This window comes from Scardinius erythrophthalmus, assembly GCF_964197995.2.
Source record: "Scardinius erythrophthalmus genome assembly, chromosome: 15".
Lineage (NCBI taxonomy): Eukaryota > Metazoa > Chordata > Actinopteri > Cypriniformes > Leuciscidae > Scardinius > Scardinius erythrophthalmus.
This window is the reverse complement of record NC_138235.1, coordinates 40,401,977-40,416,947: the sequence shown is the minus strand read 5'-3', so window position 1 is coordinate 40,416,947 and position 14,971 is coordinate 40,401,977. Positions and strand designations below refer to the sequence as shown.

The window sequence follows — 14,971 nt, the reverse complement described above, 5'->3', positions numbered from 1 at the left end:
CAAGTCTCGGTATGGTTGGCTCTGATTGAGGAGCAAGTTTAGACTTCCCCATGAGAAATCTAATGTCAACAATGCCTTCTTGGATGGTCTTCAAATAGGCTACAGCCCCAATGGCCATTGTAGAAGCATCACAGAACACACAGAGTTCCACTCGTTCGGCTTTGGTTAGAGAGATGCCAGTGTACATCCTTGGTATATGGAAGTGCTTCAACTCTTGAAGTGAGTTTCGCCAAGCCTCCCACTTGCCTAATTTATCTTCAGGTAATGGAGAGTCCCACTCTGAAGCCTCAGAATTCAGCTCTCTGAGAAGGGCTCTTCCTTGGATTACGACCGGAGCCAAAAAACCCAAGGGATCAAAAACACTGTTCACCAGGGAGAGAACTCCACGGCGGGTAAACGGTTTTACGTCAGTTGACACAGAGAAGGTGAATGTGTCCCTAGCTACCTCCCACAGGAGGCCTAAGCTGCGTTGGATGCGTGACTCTTTCCCACAGAGGTCTACCTCTTTTCCAGCTGCCACACAGTCCTCACTCGGAAAGGCTGCCAAGACAGCCGGACTGTTCGATGCAAACTTGTGGAGCCTAAGGTTGGACTCAGCCAATGAAGCCTGAGTCCTACGCAGCAAGTCAATGGCTTCAGCATCAGTAGGGACTGAACAAAGACCGTCATCAACATAAAAGTGGCGCTCAACAAAGTTGACGGTGTCTTGTCCATATCTTTGCGCACCCTTTCTGACAGCTCTTCTAAGCCCATAAATTGCCACTGCTGGAGACGGGCTGTTCCCAAACACATGGACCTTCATCCTGTAGTCTACGACTTTACTTGCCACATCATTGTTCTTAAACCATGGGAATCTCATATAGTTCCTATGTTTTTGTTCTACGAGGAAGCAGTAAAACATCTGCTGTATGTCTGCCATAACAGCTACCTTTTCCTTTCGGAACCGTGTGTGTTGGGGGTGTTGGGAGGGCCATTTACTTGTTCCCTTACCTTGTGCACTCTAATTATATCTCTACCAAGCAGCAGGAGGATCTCCGCAGTAGGGTCCAACTCGGGAATGTGTTCTGCTACCTTGATGAGGTGAGGTTGATGAAGAGCGGCGTTCGGCGTGGGAATTTCAGCCCGGTTGTCAGGTAAGTCGTTACATTCAATAAGTGGGGGAAGAGGGATTGTCACTTTCCCATCAAGTGCTTTGACCATAAAATCTTCAGCCCTTCAGCCAAATGTTTCATATGTGCCGTAGCACATTCTCAGTAAGTAAGGATATGGCTTACTCTGAATGTTGAAAAGGTCAAAGAAACTGGACCTCACCAATGACCGGTTGCTTTGGTCATCTAAAACGATATATGCCTTGATAGCTTTATCTGGGCAGCCCTTGTGATACACCTTTGCTAGGCATATCTTGGAACATGACCTCCCAACTTGTCCTGCACCACATACTTCAGTGCAGCTTGAGCTGACGATTTCCCTGCTGTCGTTACCCTCTTCTCCCTCCCCGCCATTCTGTGGCGAGGTAACAGGAGCAGTGATCTTTGGTGGAGGGCCCGGATGCATAGCTGAGACATGCTTGGTGCTGTCACACTCAGAACATTTCACTACTGCAGTGCAGTCCTTCGCCACATTTATTTGAGCCACAGCATTTAAAGCAGAATCCTCTCTCCTTCAGAAAGGCTTTCCTGTCTTGAAGATCTTTGGCTCTAAAGGCTTTGCACTTCTTCAGGGGATGTGGCTTTGCATGTATTGGGCAGCTCTTATTTGGATCACTGGAAGTGCTCGACTCTGCTGGGGAGACATTGGTCTTATGAACTGCAATGGGGTTCTTGGTGCTTTTAAATTGGGGACTTTCAGCCTTTACAGCAGATCCGCTAGCATTTAAAAGGGCAAAACTGGGATCATTCCTTTTCTTTGCCTCATAGCACATGAATCTGGTAAAGAATTCAAATGGTGGAAACCGTCCTCCATTTTCTTCTTTATACTTTGAACCCGCAGAAATCCATTTTTCCTGAAGTCCATAAAGCAGCTTGGTTACTATAGTTTCAATGCCTTGTGCAGTATCCAGGTAGGACAAACCTGGAAAGTAGCCGTCTTCCTTAGCACACTGCACTTCCATCAGCAGATCTGCTAACTCTCTTAGCTTCAGATATTCTTTCGCCAAAACCTTGGGGAACTTGTCAAGTCGAGTGAAGAGGGCCTTTTCAACTACCTCTGGTGCTGCGTAACATTCCTGAAGATGTTCCCAGGCTTTTCTGAGTGCTATGTCTGGACTTGCTACGTGCACTGAACGCAGACGTTTCACTTGATTGCTGGATTCTTTGCCAAGCCATCGAGTCATTAAGTCTAGCTCCTCATTAGCAGTGAGACCCAGCCCTTGTGTAACATTTTTATATGAAGACTGCCAAGCACAATAATTTTCTGGTTTATCATCAAACTCATACAAGCTTGCACTCACCAGGTCACGTCGCGCTAAATATTGCGCAAGATGTTCAGTTGCAGACACGCTCTGGTCAGTTTTTAGCTGGGGGTAATAGCACTGAGCAGAAATATTCAAGTCAGTATGAAACTTCTTTGAATCGACTTGAGCATCCTCTCTGTCATATAAAGTCTGACCATATGACAGTTTGGCTGCCGGTGGAACATAAGCATCGTCTAGACCATCCTCTGATAAATTCCCATTTCCTATGTTATTAGCCTGTCGAAGCTCATGTGAAGAAACAGGAACCTGCTGGTATGAAGAGAAGGGATTGTTCGGACTGAAAATGAGAGTGCCATCTGTAGCAGGCTGAAAAGCCTGAGACCAAGCATTCATAGCTTCTCGCTTTGGGGAGCTAGTTGGGCCAAAATGAGTTTGGACGTATTCGCTCGTCCGCTCCATTTTATCTTCTCCTTTCGAGCCTGATTCATCCAACAGAATACACTTCGCAATTGAGTCAGCCGATTCCCAAACGGCTGCTTCAGCTTCAGCAGCCGCTGCTTCACGACACATGGCGAGTGTTTCAAGCTCAGTCTCTTTTTTTATCTTCTCCAACTGTGATTCAGCTTCTTTAGCTGCCTTTTCTATTTTAGCTTTAGCCTCTTTTTCTGCATATTCAGCACGAACTTTAGCAGCTGCTGCTTTAGCCCGTGCACGGATTACTGCACTCCTCTATGACGCAGATGAGTGAGAACTTCCACTTGCTACGGAAGACTTAGCACGTTTTCCTTCCATCTTGCCACGATGTTCAACACTAACTTTTCTCTGTCTTTTCACTGTGTTGTCCTCACTGCAGTGTAGCAACTGTAGCTATACAACCAGCTAACTCTGATGCAAAATGACGACAAGTCGTAGTGAGCGATTTCTTGCTGTTTACTGTGGCTTCAACATCATCTTACATGACAGAGTGAAAACTGTAACAAAGAAATAAAGTTTGACTGTTTTAACATAAATCTTGTCTAATGAAATATACCTGTACATACATGTAAATAAATATTATAACTATGTGTAGTCTTTTCTTTTTAAACAGTATTGTAACATTAACTTATTAACATAAAAATTAATTTTGTACTTATGACATTGCCTCTAGTGCTAACAACAAATGGATTACATGTGCTCACATTCTGTCACCTTCCTTACTTCTGTACAGGAAATAACCTCTAACCCCAAACTCCAGGTCTACATCAAATCAAAATAAAAGTCTCTATCAAATTAAAAGTCCCTAACATTTTGCCTTAATGGCAACACACATAGAGCTTTACACAAGAGCACAATGATGATCATTAATAGACCGAAACCAGCAAGATTGTAACTCATTAAACTGCTGTATATTTAACCTGTTAACCGTTGCCAGTGCGTCGGCGCACTGAAGCGTTTTTTTTTATATATAGTTCAAAGTTACTATCAGATTTAATGTTATACCTTGACAAACTATACATCATTAAAAAGATATAAGACTCAAGTTTTAGTATTTGACCACTATTGTATTCTGAGAAACTTATAGCGACAGTTATTTCTTAATTTGTGTCAGGAGTTATGAAATTAAAAAATGAGTCGATACCTTTAATATGAATTATGTGCGTCAGCCGCTTTCATTCATAAAAAACTCCCGTGCCGTCGTCATGACAGCGATACACAAAACAACGTCCCTCAGGGCTTTAGCTCAAAAATGTGCAGATTTGGAGAAATATTGATATATTTTCATAGGTTTTCATCAGATTTCTATAGACAGGAATAATATTTATCGAATTTATACCCAAATGCGTCGATGTAATCATTATAAATGCTTAGAATCTCCAATACTGTGTTTTCAATTCATACCAATAGCCTGAGGGCGCTATTATGCACAATAATAGTCCATATATGGAACATGAAGAAGAGCCATGATCATGTGACATTCCAGGACGTCACTGATACACACAAAGCTACAGAGTTTGCGCTGTTACATGCAGATAAAGACGTTTTGAAGACAATAAACATGATTGCAATGATATTTGAGTTGTTTTTCAAGCAAAGCCAGGTATTTCCATAATAAAAGATTATATTTATAATGTAATGCTAATCTATATAGACTGTCATTGTGCAGAATACCATACAATAGTATATTTTCTGTCTGATTTTTTTATCTGAAGCCAAATTAGATCACAGAAGATTATTTAAAACACTTTTAAAGTGTTATAAAGTAAGTTTGAAGCACAAACATGGTTTTAATCTCATAAATTGTTGTGTATTGATGGTGTGCTAAGCTAACATGCTAGCTAGAACCTAGGTGCACCTGCAACCTAAAAGTTATACTTTTATGACTTTGTGAATGATTTCTGAAATGTTTCCTTATTCAAGAAATGCATTTGATACAGTTTAAAAGGTGACGTGAACTTTGAGAAAAGAAATTAGGGACTGGAACCCTATGAATAGCCTGTGAATAGCCAGTCGTTAGTAACTATAATGCAGACAAAAGAAATGCATATTTAAAGCCATAACCAGGCTGGAGAGGTGTGAATGTGTGCAGGGGGAGACTGAGACTGAATGGGGATCGTTTGCACCACAAAACAATAGAGACAATATACTGCATAGATGGTAAGAAGATGACAATAAACATCAGAAGCATTTTAGCGTCAAATCAAAATAAAGTCACATGACATGGTCTTGAAAAACATTTAACTAAATACAGAGTTTTGGACTTATTATCTTCAGATTTTAAACATAAAATGTTTAGACATGTGGCTTTAGCTGCAGTGCATTTCTAGACTGCTCCAGTGTCAACTTCAATTTTATTTTCATGAGGATGTTTCATAAAAATTAATTTCTAATAACTTTACAAAACTTTCAAGCTATTCATAACAATTTTTGTAATTATGACAATAATTAATTCTACATTTACAATAAACTGCCAGGTGTCAGCTTTCAAATGAGATCATACTTGTGCTTTTAGTACAAAGGGTTCATGAACTGTATCTGTTTCAGTTTGGGTATGCCATTTCTGGGGATTTTTCAAAAGTGGGGTTGCAGCTTAACAGGTTAATAACAATTTCATACAAATAAAATACAATAAGCACATCTTTTATAGAAATGATATACCTGAGATCAGGCCGTTTGTCTGCACTCTTAAACTGTAGTGGTGGATCCATAGACCAGTTACTCTTCATAGACACACAGCTGGACTCTGGGTTTGAGCTCTTCTGCTGGACTGAACTGGGTTTAAAACTAAGTAAAATATAAAGAATACAGACTTATAAAAGACCACATAAATGTTGTGTACTTTTGCTTTAATGTCTGTAACTGTTTTGCACTGTGTTTCAAACTTTGATTACAATTATTTTGAGAAATTAACTCACTGGTTTAAAAATGTTAAGCATGATTCAACAATTGTACCAAAGCGACTGAGAAAACCGGTAATATTAGGAATTAGGAATTCAAAGCAAACAAATTGAAATCAACTATAGAATTATAGAATGATTCAACTCAGATGAACATCAACCATGATCACATGACTCTTCTCAAAGGCACAATGGAGGACGAAGGCTCAACCGACTAAAGAGACCAATGTTTAGCTGAGCTTTAAAGATAAACCACCTTACTGTACTCTAGTAACGCTACTACTCTTGCTGTGAAACATCACTGTTCTGACCAGACACCGTGAAGCTTTCAACAAATCTGAACCCGTATTTATCAAGCCTCTGGGAATTACTCACAAGAACACTGCTAAGAATGGACTTAAGAGTAAAACAACTCTTGGCTCAAAGCTGTGCTTAGAAGTTAGTTATCAAGCATCTCAGTCGTAACTTAAGTGAAGTGTAGGACTAAATCTTAAGTGTCAGTCTTAGAGATGATTCACAACACTTTGCTGTGCCACAAACGGGATTTTGGATGATGACATAGGCATGGACCAATCACTGAATAGATTTCCTTATTTAAGAAAATGCTCAGATAAATTCCCATTGAATGGTGAAATTCCTAAGAGGAGTTTACATTCAACACTAATAATCATTCAATACATAATTTTCAAAAGAATACATTGTGATACTCATTGCAGGGCTGTACAGTTACGAAAAGATTGGTCTGTGCGATGAATAAATGTCCCACTGTAGCACGCGTGCGATACGGTTTTGTAAACTCCGTTACTAGTGTTTGTTTTCAGACATGATAACAGTCGTTTTATACTTGTGCTTATGCGATATCACAATTTTTGATCGTGGATGATTTAACCCCCTGAGGTCGACGGTATCGCCGGCGATACCAGCTCGCTTTTTTTTTATCAGTGTAAAAGAAACTCATGAATACTCTGTTGACTTTGATTTTCCATAGGAGTTCCATACATCAATCGATTCTGTTAAATGTGTATTATTTTTGTGTATACTCACAATAAAAACATAGTGTTGTGCTTTTCGACAAATAAAGAAAAATTAACACGAAGCGAGTTCTGCCTTCTCTCTGTCCGTGTAGTCCATTCTGAAACGCGTCCGAAAATGAACCATAACTCAGTGAATACTTCTCACACATACAAGTGATATATGTCTTTATGAAGCTTGAAATCTCTTCTTTTAAATGAAGTAATTTATATAAAAAACAAATATTCTCATCTTGTGAAATCTGTATTAAAAGAGAGCGATTCCAGTCGACCTAATTAGAGCTAATTCAAATGTAATGTGACTCCGCCCACGGAGAGCGTGCGCTATTCAAACGCAAATGGCTGAGGTAATCCGCGCAATCCTGTGAACGCCCCCATCAGCTCGAGAAAACCAAAACACAAGTTTATTCAGAACATTACTTGCTTACACCGTCTTGCAGCGCTGTGAGGAATAATGAGGAATACGAGGAATACGAGCTGAGGAATACTAGTAAGTTTTTCCTTCTCGGGTTTCTGTTTATTGACGAATGAACGGCATGCGTATGAAGTCCAAAGTAATCGATTGCCGAGTTCACGCGCATAGGTTTAGTTACCTATGATCACGCGCGTGAACTCGGCAATTGATTACTTTGGACTTCAACCGAAAAACAGGATGTAAACAGGTATTTGCGCTGGCTTAAATAACATAATTTTTATACATATCTTTCACATCTACAGCAGTCAGATCCACTCGTGTTCACTCAGAAGGAATCACTCATATTTTCTGTGCACTTGTAATGACACATCAAGGATGTTAAGAGGCTAAAAGCAGGTTTAGTACTTGCCCCATTGAAGTCAACAGGGTGCAAATTTTAAAAATAGAATAACTCGGTGTAGGCAACACCGATTTTTGTCGTTGTTCTCTGTATTGACAGCACTCCAAATGTACAAAAAAATGAGCTCAATGTTAAAATTGACCGGAGTTCTCCTTTAAAGGAGACATATCATGATTTAAATCGTTCCTTTTCACATATAAATCATACATTTGTAGTCTATATAAAGCGGAACTGCAATGCTTGGGTCTGAATTCCTCATTATTATAGCTCCACAGGCCCCTTTTCTGATGTGCGTCTGAGAGCAACTCGTTTTGGTCCGGTCTCTTTAAATACAATTGAGACACTTCATACCACAGCGTCTAGTTTGGAGACGGTGTCTTGTTTACACTTTCGCCTGGCTCCGAAGAGAGAGAGAGTGCGTGCGCACGACCGGGTCTCTCTCTCTCTGCTCGTTCTTTCAGTTAAACATGCGCCGCCACAAGCGCGCCAGTTAATCGACATTAGACGGTGTAATGAAGCGTGTGGGTTACTACATCCAACAACCGTTTGCAATCCGCCATTTTTATTTCTCGCTGCAATTTTGTAGTCCAAGCTAAAGGATGCAGAAGTTACGAGAGGGTAAATGTTCGGTTGTTGGATGTAGTAACCCACAAGTGTTGGGCCGGAAGTCAATGTCCTTATTTGGCAGTTCCGCTGCAAATACTGTGACGTAATAGTTCAAAAAACGTCATAGAGAACAGAAAAATCGGAACAGGTTGAAAAATATGACCAAAACAGAATATAAAGATATCAACAAAGCACCTGAAGAGAATAATTTCAACTTTTCTGTACTTCTAAACACTCCAAATATACAACAAAATGCATATAAGGGACCGTTCGGTATTTATGGAAGGGGCCACCGGAGGAAAATAGGGGAGGGTCATGTCTTTTTATTCTTTGTTAAGGGGAGGGTCATCCAACTTTTTTTAGTCTAGGGGGAGGGTCACCCAACTTTTATATTCATGAAAACAACAACATTTCAAAGTGGCTTGTTTGGTGCTATTTTTTTCCATTTAGCTCCATGTTGATCTCGCGTTATCAGCCCCCCTTCGATATCAGATGGGTCTGACCCAACAAAAATCCAGTTTGGCGCTGTTTGACAGTGCGCGCGCACTTCAGTTCGCGCTTAGAAAAAGTGCATCATGTCAGAACAGAACGCCAAAGAAATGTTTACCCGGCAAAGCTTTAAAGCACGAGCAAATAATGAACTTTTGTAATTTGCGAATAAGTGCACAGTCCTGTGAGTGTAACTCTAGCGCTGCATTAACATGTGTGACGTGAATGTACGTCGAGTTTTACAGTATTGGGACTGAGGCGCCAGAACTGCAGCTGATAGAATGTGCGCTGTATAGCGATACTGCCATATTTTAGTTTCCATTCTTATTTTGTTTCCACGATGAAGATGTAGGGCTACCACATCTTTAAATTACTATTAGTATTATTTAGGTTAACATAAAATACAGACCTACACCACAACTAGCGCAAAAGCACAAAGCCTTTCTTTAAAGTGAATTTCGTTTTTTATTAATTTTATCTTAATTTTAATCATTGTTTCATCTGGATTTAATAAAGAAGTAGTTTAGTCTAAATAGAAAATAGATAATCATGACACGGAGGCGCGGGCGAGTGAACTGGACTCTTGTCTCATAAATGAACCGAAACTCAGCGTAAGGTAGGCTATGCTACTTGCCTCACAGACCTGAGGAATATATAGAAAGCTTGAAATGTCTACTTTTAAACAGAACAATTCATAACGAAGGAAAACAGACTGCTTTCTGCTTATGAAATGTGCATTTCACTCTGGCGCGTTCTGAGAAGATCGCGACGCATCGTCAAGTTCATCTTTGCAGTAGACACAGAAAACACTTGTTTATTAATAAACCTAGCTATATTTGACATATTAATAATCATTACATTTGCCGGTTCTTTGTGACAGCTTTTAGATGCTTTATTCGCAACGCCACCGAACGAGTCACACCGCAACAGCTCCGAAAACATGTTTTTTTTTTTTCTAATCTAAAATCAAAAATCGTGATACGAACCGAATCGTAGGTTTGGTCTATCGTTACAGCCCTAGTAAGATGAGAAAGCAAGAGTTTATATGGTTTAAAAAACAAACAAACAATGGCTTTCTGAACATCTTTGCCAAGCACAAACCAGTACAGCAGTAGGCTAATCAATAAATTATTGGGGAGGGTCATGCCTTTTTTCACAATGATTTTGGAGGGTCATAGAAAAATTTATTGCTGGCGAAGGGAGGGTCATGTCTTTTTTGACAACAGATCTCAAAACTCCTCCGGTGGCCCCTTAAATAAATAACGAACAGTCCCTAAGGGCTAAAAAAGTGGATTTAGCATGATATGTCCCCTTTAAAAGACGTTAGCTGATCAACTTTTCTTAAAATGGCTTTGGTTTAGTCAAGCCCGTGGTATATCCACGTACACTTATCTAAAAGAACATTAAAAGAAAACAGAGGTTGTGGAGCGCACCCGAATCCAGGTTGATCAAACAGCATTAGCTGATTCTGGGTTAGACATGTGCCGGTATTCGGTAATGCTATAAATCGCGGTAATGAAAATGCACGATATTGTTATCGCGGGCACTTCAAAATACCGTGAAAAATAATAGATCAGAATTTATATTTATAGAACGCGCATAAGCTTATTTTCCATCAACCGCTTAAAGTCCCCATGAAATCAAAATTGACTATATTCACTTTGTTCGCCTAAATTGATCGTTTTGTGCTGAACAATTCATCCATGCGAGTCAATCCACACACAAAAAAATTTTGGCTTCATAATCTTTAATCAAAATCTGAAAATGCCCCTCCCCTCTGCATTGGAGGACCTTCACTGATGACGTAGGCGTGAGGAATTTGGCGTCTCCTTAATCCGTAACCACGCCCCTCCAACTGACAGTAGACAGGCTGCCTGTGTTTGACAGCGCGTGAAAGGAGAGATGGCGAGGGGGTGCATTTTTGAATTTTTGAACCATTTGAACTCTCCGCATGTAACGGCTCAAACATGTAAGGTCTGATTCCCGTGACGAAATGATCCTCCGTGTGTTCCTGTTCTTCTTCATCTTCCTCCTCCTCCTGCTGCAAACTAAATTGCGGTGATTCAGGTGGCGAGTAATCCTCAACAACCGATTGTAAACTTGCGTTTAGATCTGCCTCCATTTTTTGAATTAAACACCTACTTATCTGGATCCAATCAGGTGCTAGTTGGAAAATAAGCCACGCCCACTATTTTCCTCATTTATTATTCCGTTTCTCTCGGAAATGCGTCACTACACTGGAGAAAAGTCGTTTGCAACTTCCGGTTCACGGGGACTTTAAACAAACACTGCGTGTATGCTGCGCGAAACACGTGCGCACTCTGATGTAAACAATCCCCACATACAGCACTGTGTGCATGCGGCAGTGCGCACTCTAGTCTAATGTAAACAATCCTCACAAGGAGAAGAATATGGCGGAAGGAGGAACGCTGCCGACGATTTATCCATAGACAGTAAAATAAAGGATTTATCCCACTTCTAAAAGCATGGCTGCCAACTCTACGCATTCAGCGTGAGACTCACGCAATTTACACTTTTCACACGCTCTCGTGCCACACATCCATTTTCTCACGCAGAGAAAAATCACGGAGCAAAGAGGACACTGACACCGACAGACTAGACAGAGCAGGTTACTTTTGATATGAAAAAAATTCTCAGCTATCAGGTTCTGTCCATTTTATTACGAAATTCAGACAATAAATACCGTTTTGGTGCTTGTAAATGTGACGTGACAGATCGCTGTAGCGCCTCAGTTCAAGCAAACCGATCATCTGTTACTTTTTATTTAAAGATACAGTACAACTTACCGAAAGGTATTTATGCCTCATACATAATATCGATCAATCAGTGTTTTTCAACCACGAAAAGAGGTCAATAAAACTGCAGATGAACAATTACGTCACAGAACGTTACATTTACCACAGGAAAGCCATTTAATGACCAACATGTTGGTTGACTAGAAAGAAATAGCTATAGAGATGAGTATTTTGCTAAATATGTGCACTATATTACATTTGTATTATATTTTTACTTGTGTCATAATTGTTATTATAATGAAAACCAAATTATATTTAATTTAATTTGTTAATTTTTAACCTTTAATAATACCAGCTGACAGGGCTCTCTGTATGTTTACAGCATTATGTGAGATATATTTTTTCTTGAGAAAAATTAACATGTAGGCTATCTACTGTAGCCTACCTAATAATTATCCAAAGTGTCAATATTGAATCAAGATTGAAATCAAATCCCAAGAATTGAATTTAAATCGTGAAAATTGTGTAAAATCCTTAGTTACCAAATGTTTTGACAATCACAATTACACCTATGATGCAAGTTGTTGTTTTTTCTACATCCCCTCCCAATCCATCCGTTTCTCTTGAGCAATTAAAATATCGTGATAATACCGTATACCGTGATAAAAGCTCAATCAATTAATCGCAGCATGAAAATTTGATACCGGCACATGCCTATTCTGGGTGGAAATTAACTCGCCCTCCTCATTCAAGTAAACTTGAATCTGATATCCACTATTACTCATCACTAATGTCTGGCGCAAACTTGTGGAAATATACGAATTCTATAATCTATAAGAGTACAAACAATCTCAGAGTCAGTCAGAATAAAATCAAACGTTTACAATTTATTGACCAGGTAATGAAGCAATAATTCAAAATCCAATTCGCAAGAATAAAATCATCAGTTAATCATAACATAACAACAATTCAAGAATCGAAGAATTTGTAGAAATTATTACCTGGCAACGAAAATTACACACAATGGTTTGTGTGGGCAGTCAACCTACAGACTCCTCTAACTTTCTGCACCTTTTGCTTAAATACCCAGATAATTCAATATTCTTACCAAATGGTGGGTCTGTCATTATAATTAGATTTTGGCTCCCTATTCAGGGATTCACACTGTGAGATCAGAATTTGTATTTGAATAGGTTCTTGTTTTACATACAGGAGGTACAGTCTGAATGGAGGATCTGGGGGAGGGAAACACCTTTAAGGGACACATCACTTTTCTCATATTTTATAACTTATTTTATCTTTTCATTATGGTTGGGAGAATGAGACCATTTTACCAGGCGCACTGAGACACTTTAAATGATATCAAACATGCATAGATACTTCTTGTACATAGTTTACATTGCATAGGTTTTCAGTGTATTTCAGGTGAGGAGGAAGGGGGGAATGAAGGGGAGATGGTGTGTGTGAAGTGTGAACTACACTGTGTGCTGCATCACAGAAATCCCTGTTACATATGCAGGAGGTAGTTCAAGTGTTAATTCTCATGAGGGTCTTTTGTTTCATTGAGGGGTCAATCAGACGTACTGGCACCAGCCTTACACTTGTCTTTAGGGTTTACATTAAGACAGGAGTGTGCCTTAATCTAGTTAATTGTGCATTTCTTTTCTTTTATTCCACAGCTGATGTGTGCAGTTTTTTTATTGCTTGCATTACAATAATTTTCTCTTGTTTTGCTTTTTAAGGTTTTTTGGCAGTTTGATAAAATAAAAGAGCCTTTCTAAGAGCCATCATTTAAGCTGTTGACTTTTCTACCTTGAGAAAGAACGTTAAACGAACAACCAATGATGAACCACGAATCAAACCAACCACTGGAGTCACATGGACTATTTTAACAATGTTTTTACTACCTTTCTGTACGGTGGCCGAGAGAGCTCAACGCACTGCAACTAAAGAAAACACATGCAAATAGAATAACACCCGCAAAATTAAGAAATATCTTCATCAGTTTCACAACACATGTGTGCTCCAAATACTCACAACACAAACAAATCAGAAACGCGCTGCAAATAGGACAGAACACAACGGAAATGTTTCTGGGGAACCCAATAAGTGACGGACTGGGACGTTTTTATTGCTCGCGAGCATTACCTATGCCCTAACGTTACTCCCTTAAAAGGGCAGTCGGCAGAGCCCTTGAAGTGGGACTTTGGAGGGAGCGGGGCACTTGTGCCATTATGTAGCCGTTTGGAACGGACTTGATGAAGGGAGCAACGAAAGACAATGTAATTTCCTCATTATTTTCACCTGGGGTGTTCCCATGACAACGCAGCGCCGTCTCATATTTGGACCTCTTATACTGTCTATGATTTGGACCCTTCATTCTAACATTTCTAATGAAACTTATTTTAACATAACATGAATGTGTACAATGTAACTGATGTATATATTAATATATTTCCCTCATGTTCTTTTTCTCTATATTTTTTCTTTAATTTATTTTAGTCTTCAGCTCATTTTCTTTTCTGATTAGTAGGCTATTCTTATGACATTGAACATATTATAAATACATTTTGTATATTGTATACAAAGTTGTAAGTCATAAACGTGTAATCTCTGTATGTTTTGCAACAAAAATAAATAATAAATTAAATTAAATTAAAGTAGACAGCTCTGTAAGCACGTCCCAGTTGGGTCCGTCACTTATTGGCTTCCCCGGAAACATTTCCGTTGTGTTCTGTCCTATTTGCAGCGCGTTTCTGATTTGTTTGTGTTGTGAACTTTTGCAGCGCGTTTCTGTATTTGGTTGTGTTGTGAGTATTTGGAGCACACGTGTGGTGAAACTGATGAAGACGTTTTCTTAATTTGCAAGTGTGTTTTTCTATTTGCATGTGTTTTCTTCAGTTGCAGCGCGTTGAGCTCTCTCGGCCACCGTATTTCTGGGCCTTGAAAGTTGCAATGCAGTTGCAGTCAGTGGAGGGACAGAAAGCTCTCAGGTTTCATAAAAAATATCTTCATTTGTGTTCTGAAGATGAACAAAAGTCTTACGGGTTTGGAACGAAATGAGGGAGAGTAATTAATGACAGAATTTTCATTTTTGGGTGAACTAACCCTTTAAGACTAAAATGTCACTTTGAGAAGCTTGATAAATACGGGCCCTGAACCAGCAGTTAAAAAATCCACTCAGTTTTACACCTACTCCATTATATAAAGGTGGAAAAGATCTCAGCTTAAATTTACTTGATGTCATTGCTAGTATTAGACTGACTGACTGAGAAAAATTATGATTCTAATTCAAAAGTGTCGCACTATAAGCACATCTTTTATAGAAGTGATATACCTGAGATCAGGCCGTTTGTCTCCACTCTTAAACATTATTGGCTTATCCATAGACCAGTTACTCTTCATAGACACACAGCTGGACTCTGGGTTTGAGCTCTTCTGCTGGCCTGAACTGGAACAGAGAACAGATTCAGTTTAATCCTTTAGA

At 39.5% G+C, this 14,971-nt stretch overlaps 1 protein-coding gene across 4 annotated transcripts in view; it reads right to left on the bottom strand.

Annotated features, from left to right (window-relative positions):
- Nucleotides 1–14,971, bottom strand: part of LOC308703323 (protein NLRC3-like) — a 161,506-nt gene that overhangs the window by 144,825 nt on the left and 1,710 nt on the right. For all 4 annotated transcript variants that reach the window (XM_081386711.1, XM_081386708.1, XM_081386712.1 and 1 more), the window contains exons 3-4: nt 14,822–14,935; nt 5,549–5,674 (exon numbers count right to left, since the gene is read on the bottom strand). In XM_081386711.1, coding sequence (XP_081242837.1) covers nt 5,549–5,674; nt 14,822–14,935 — 240 coding nt within the window. The remainder of the gene's footprint in view (nt 1–5,548; nt 5,675–14,821; nt 14,936–14,971) is intronic.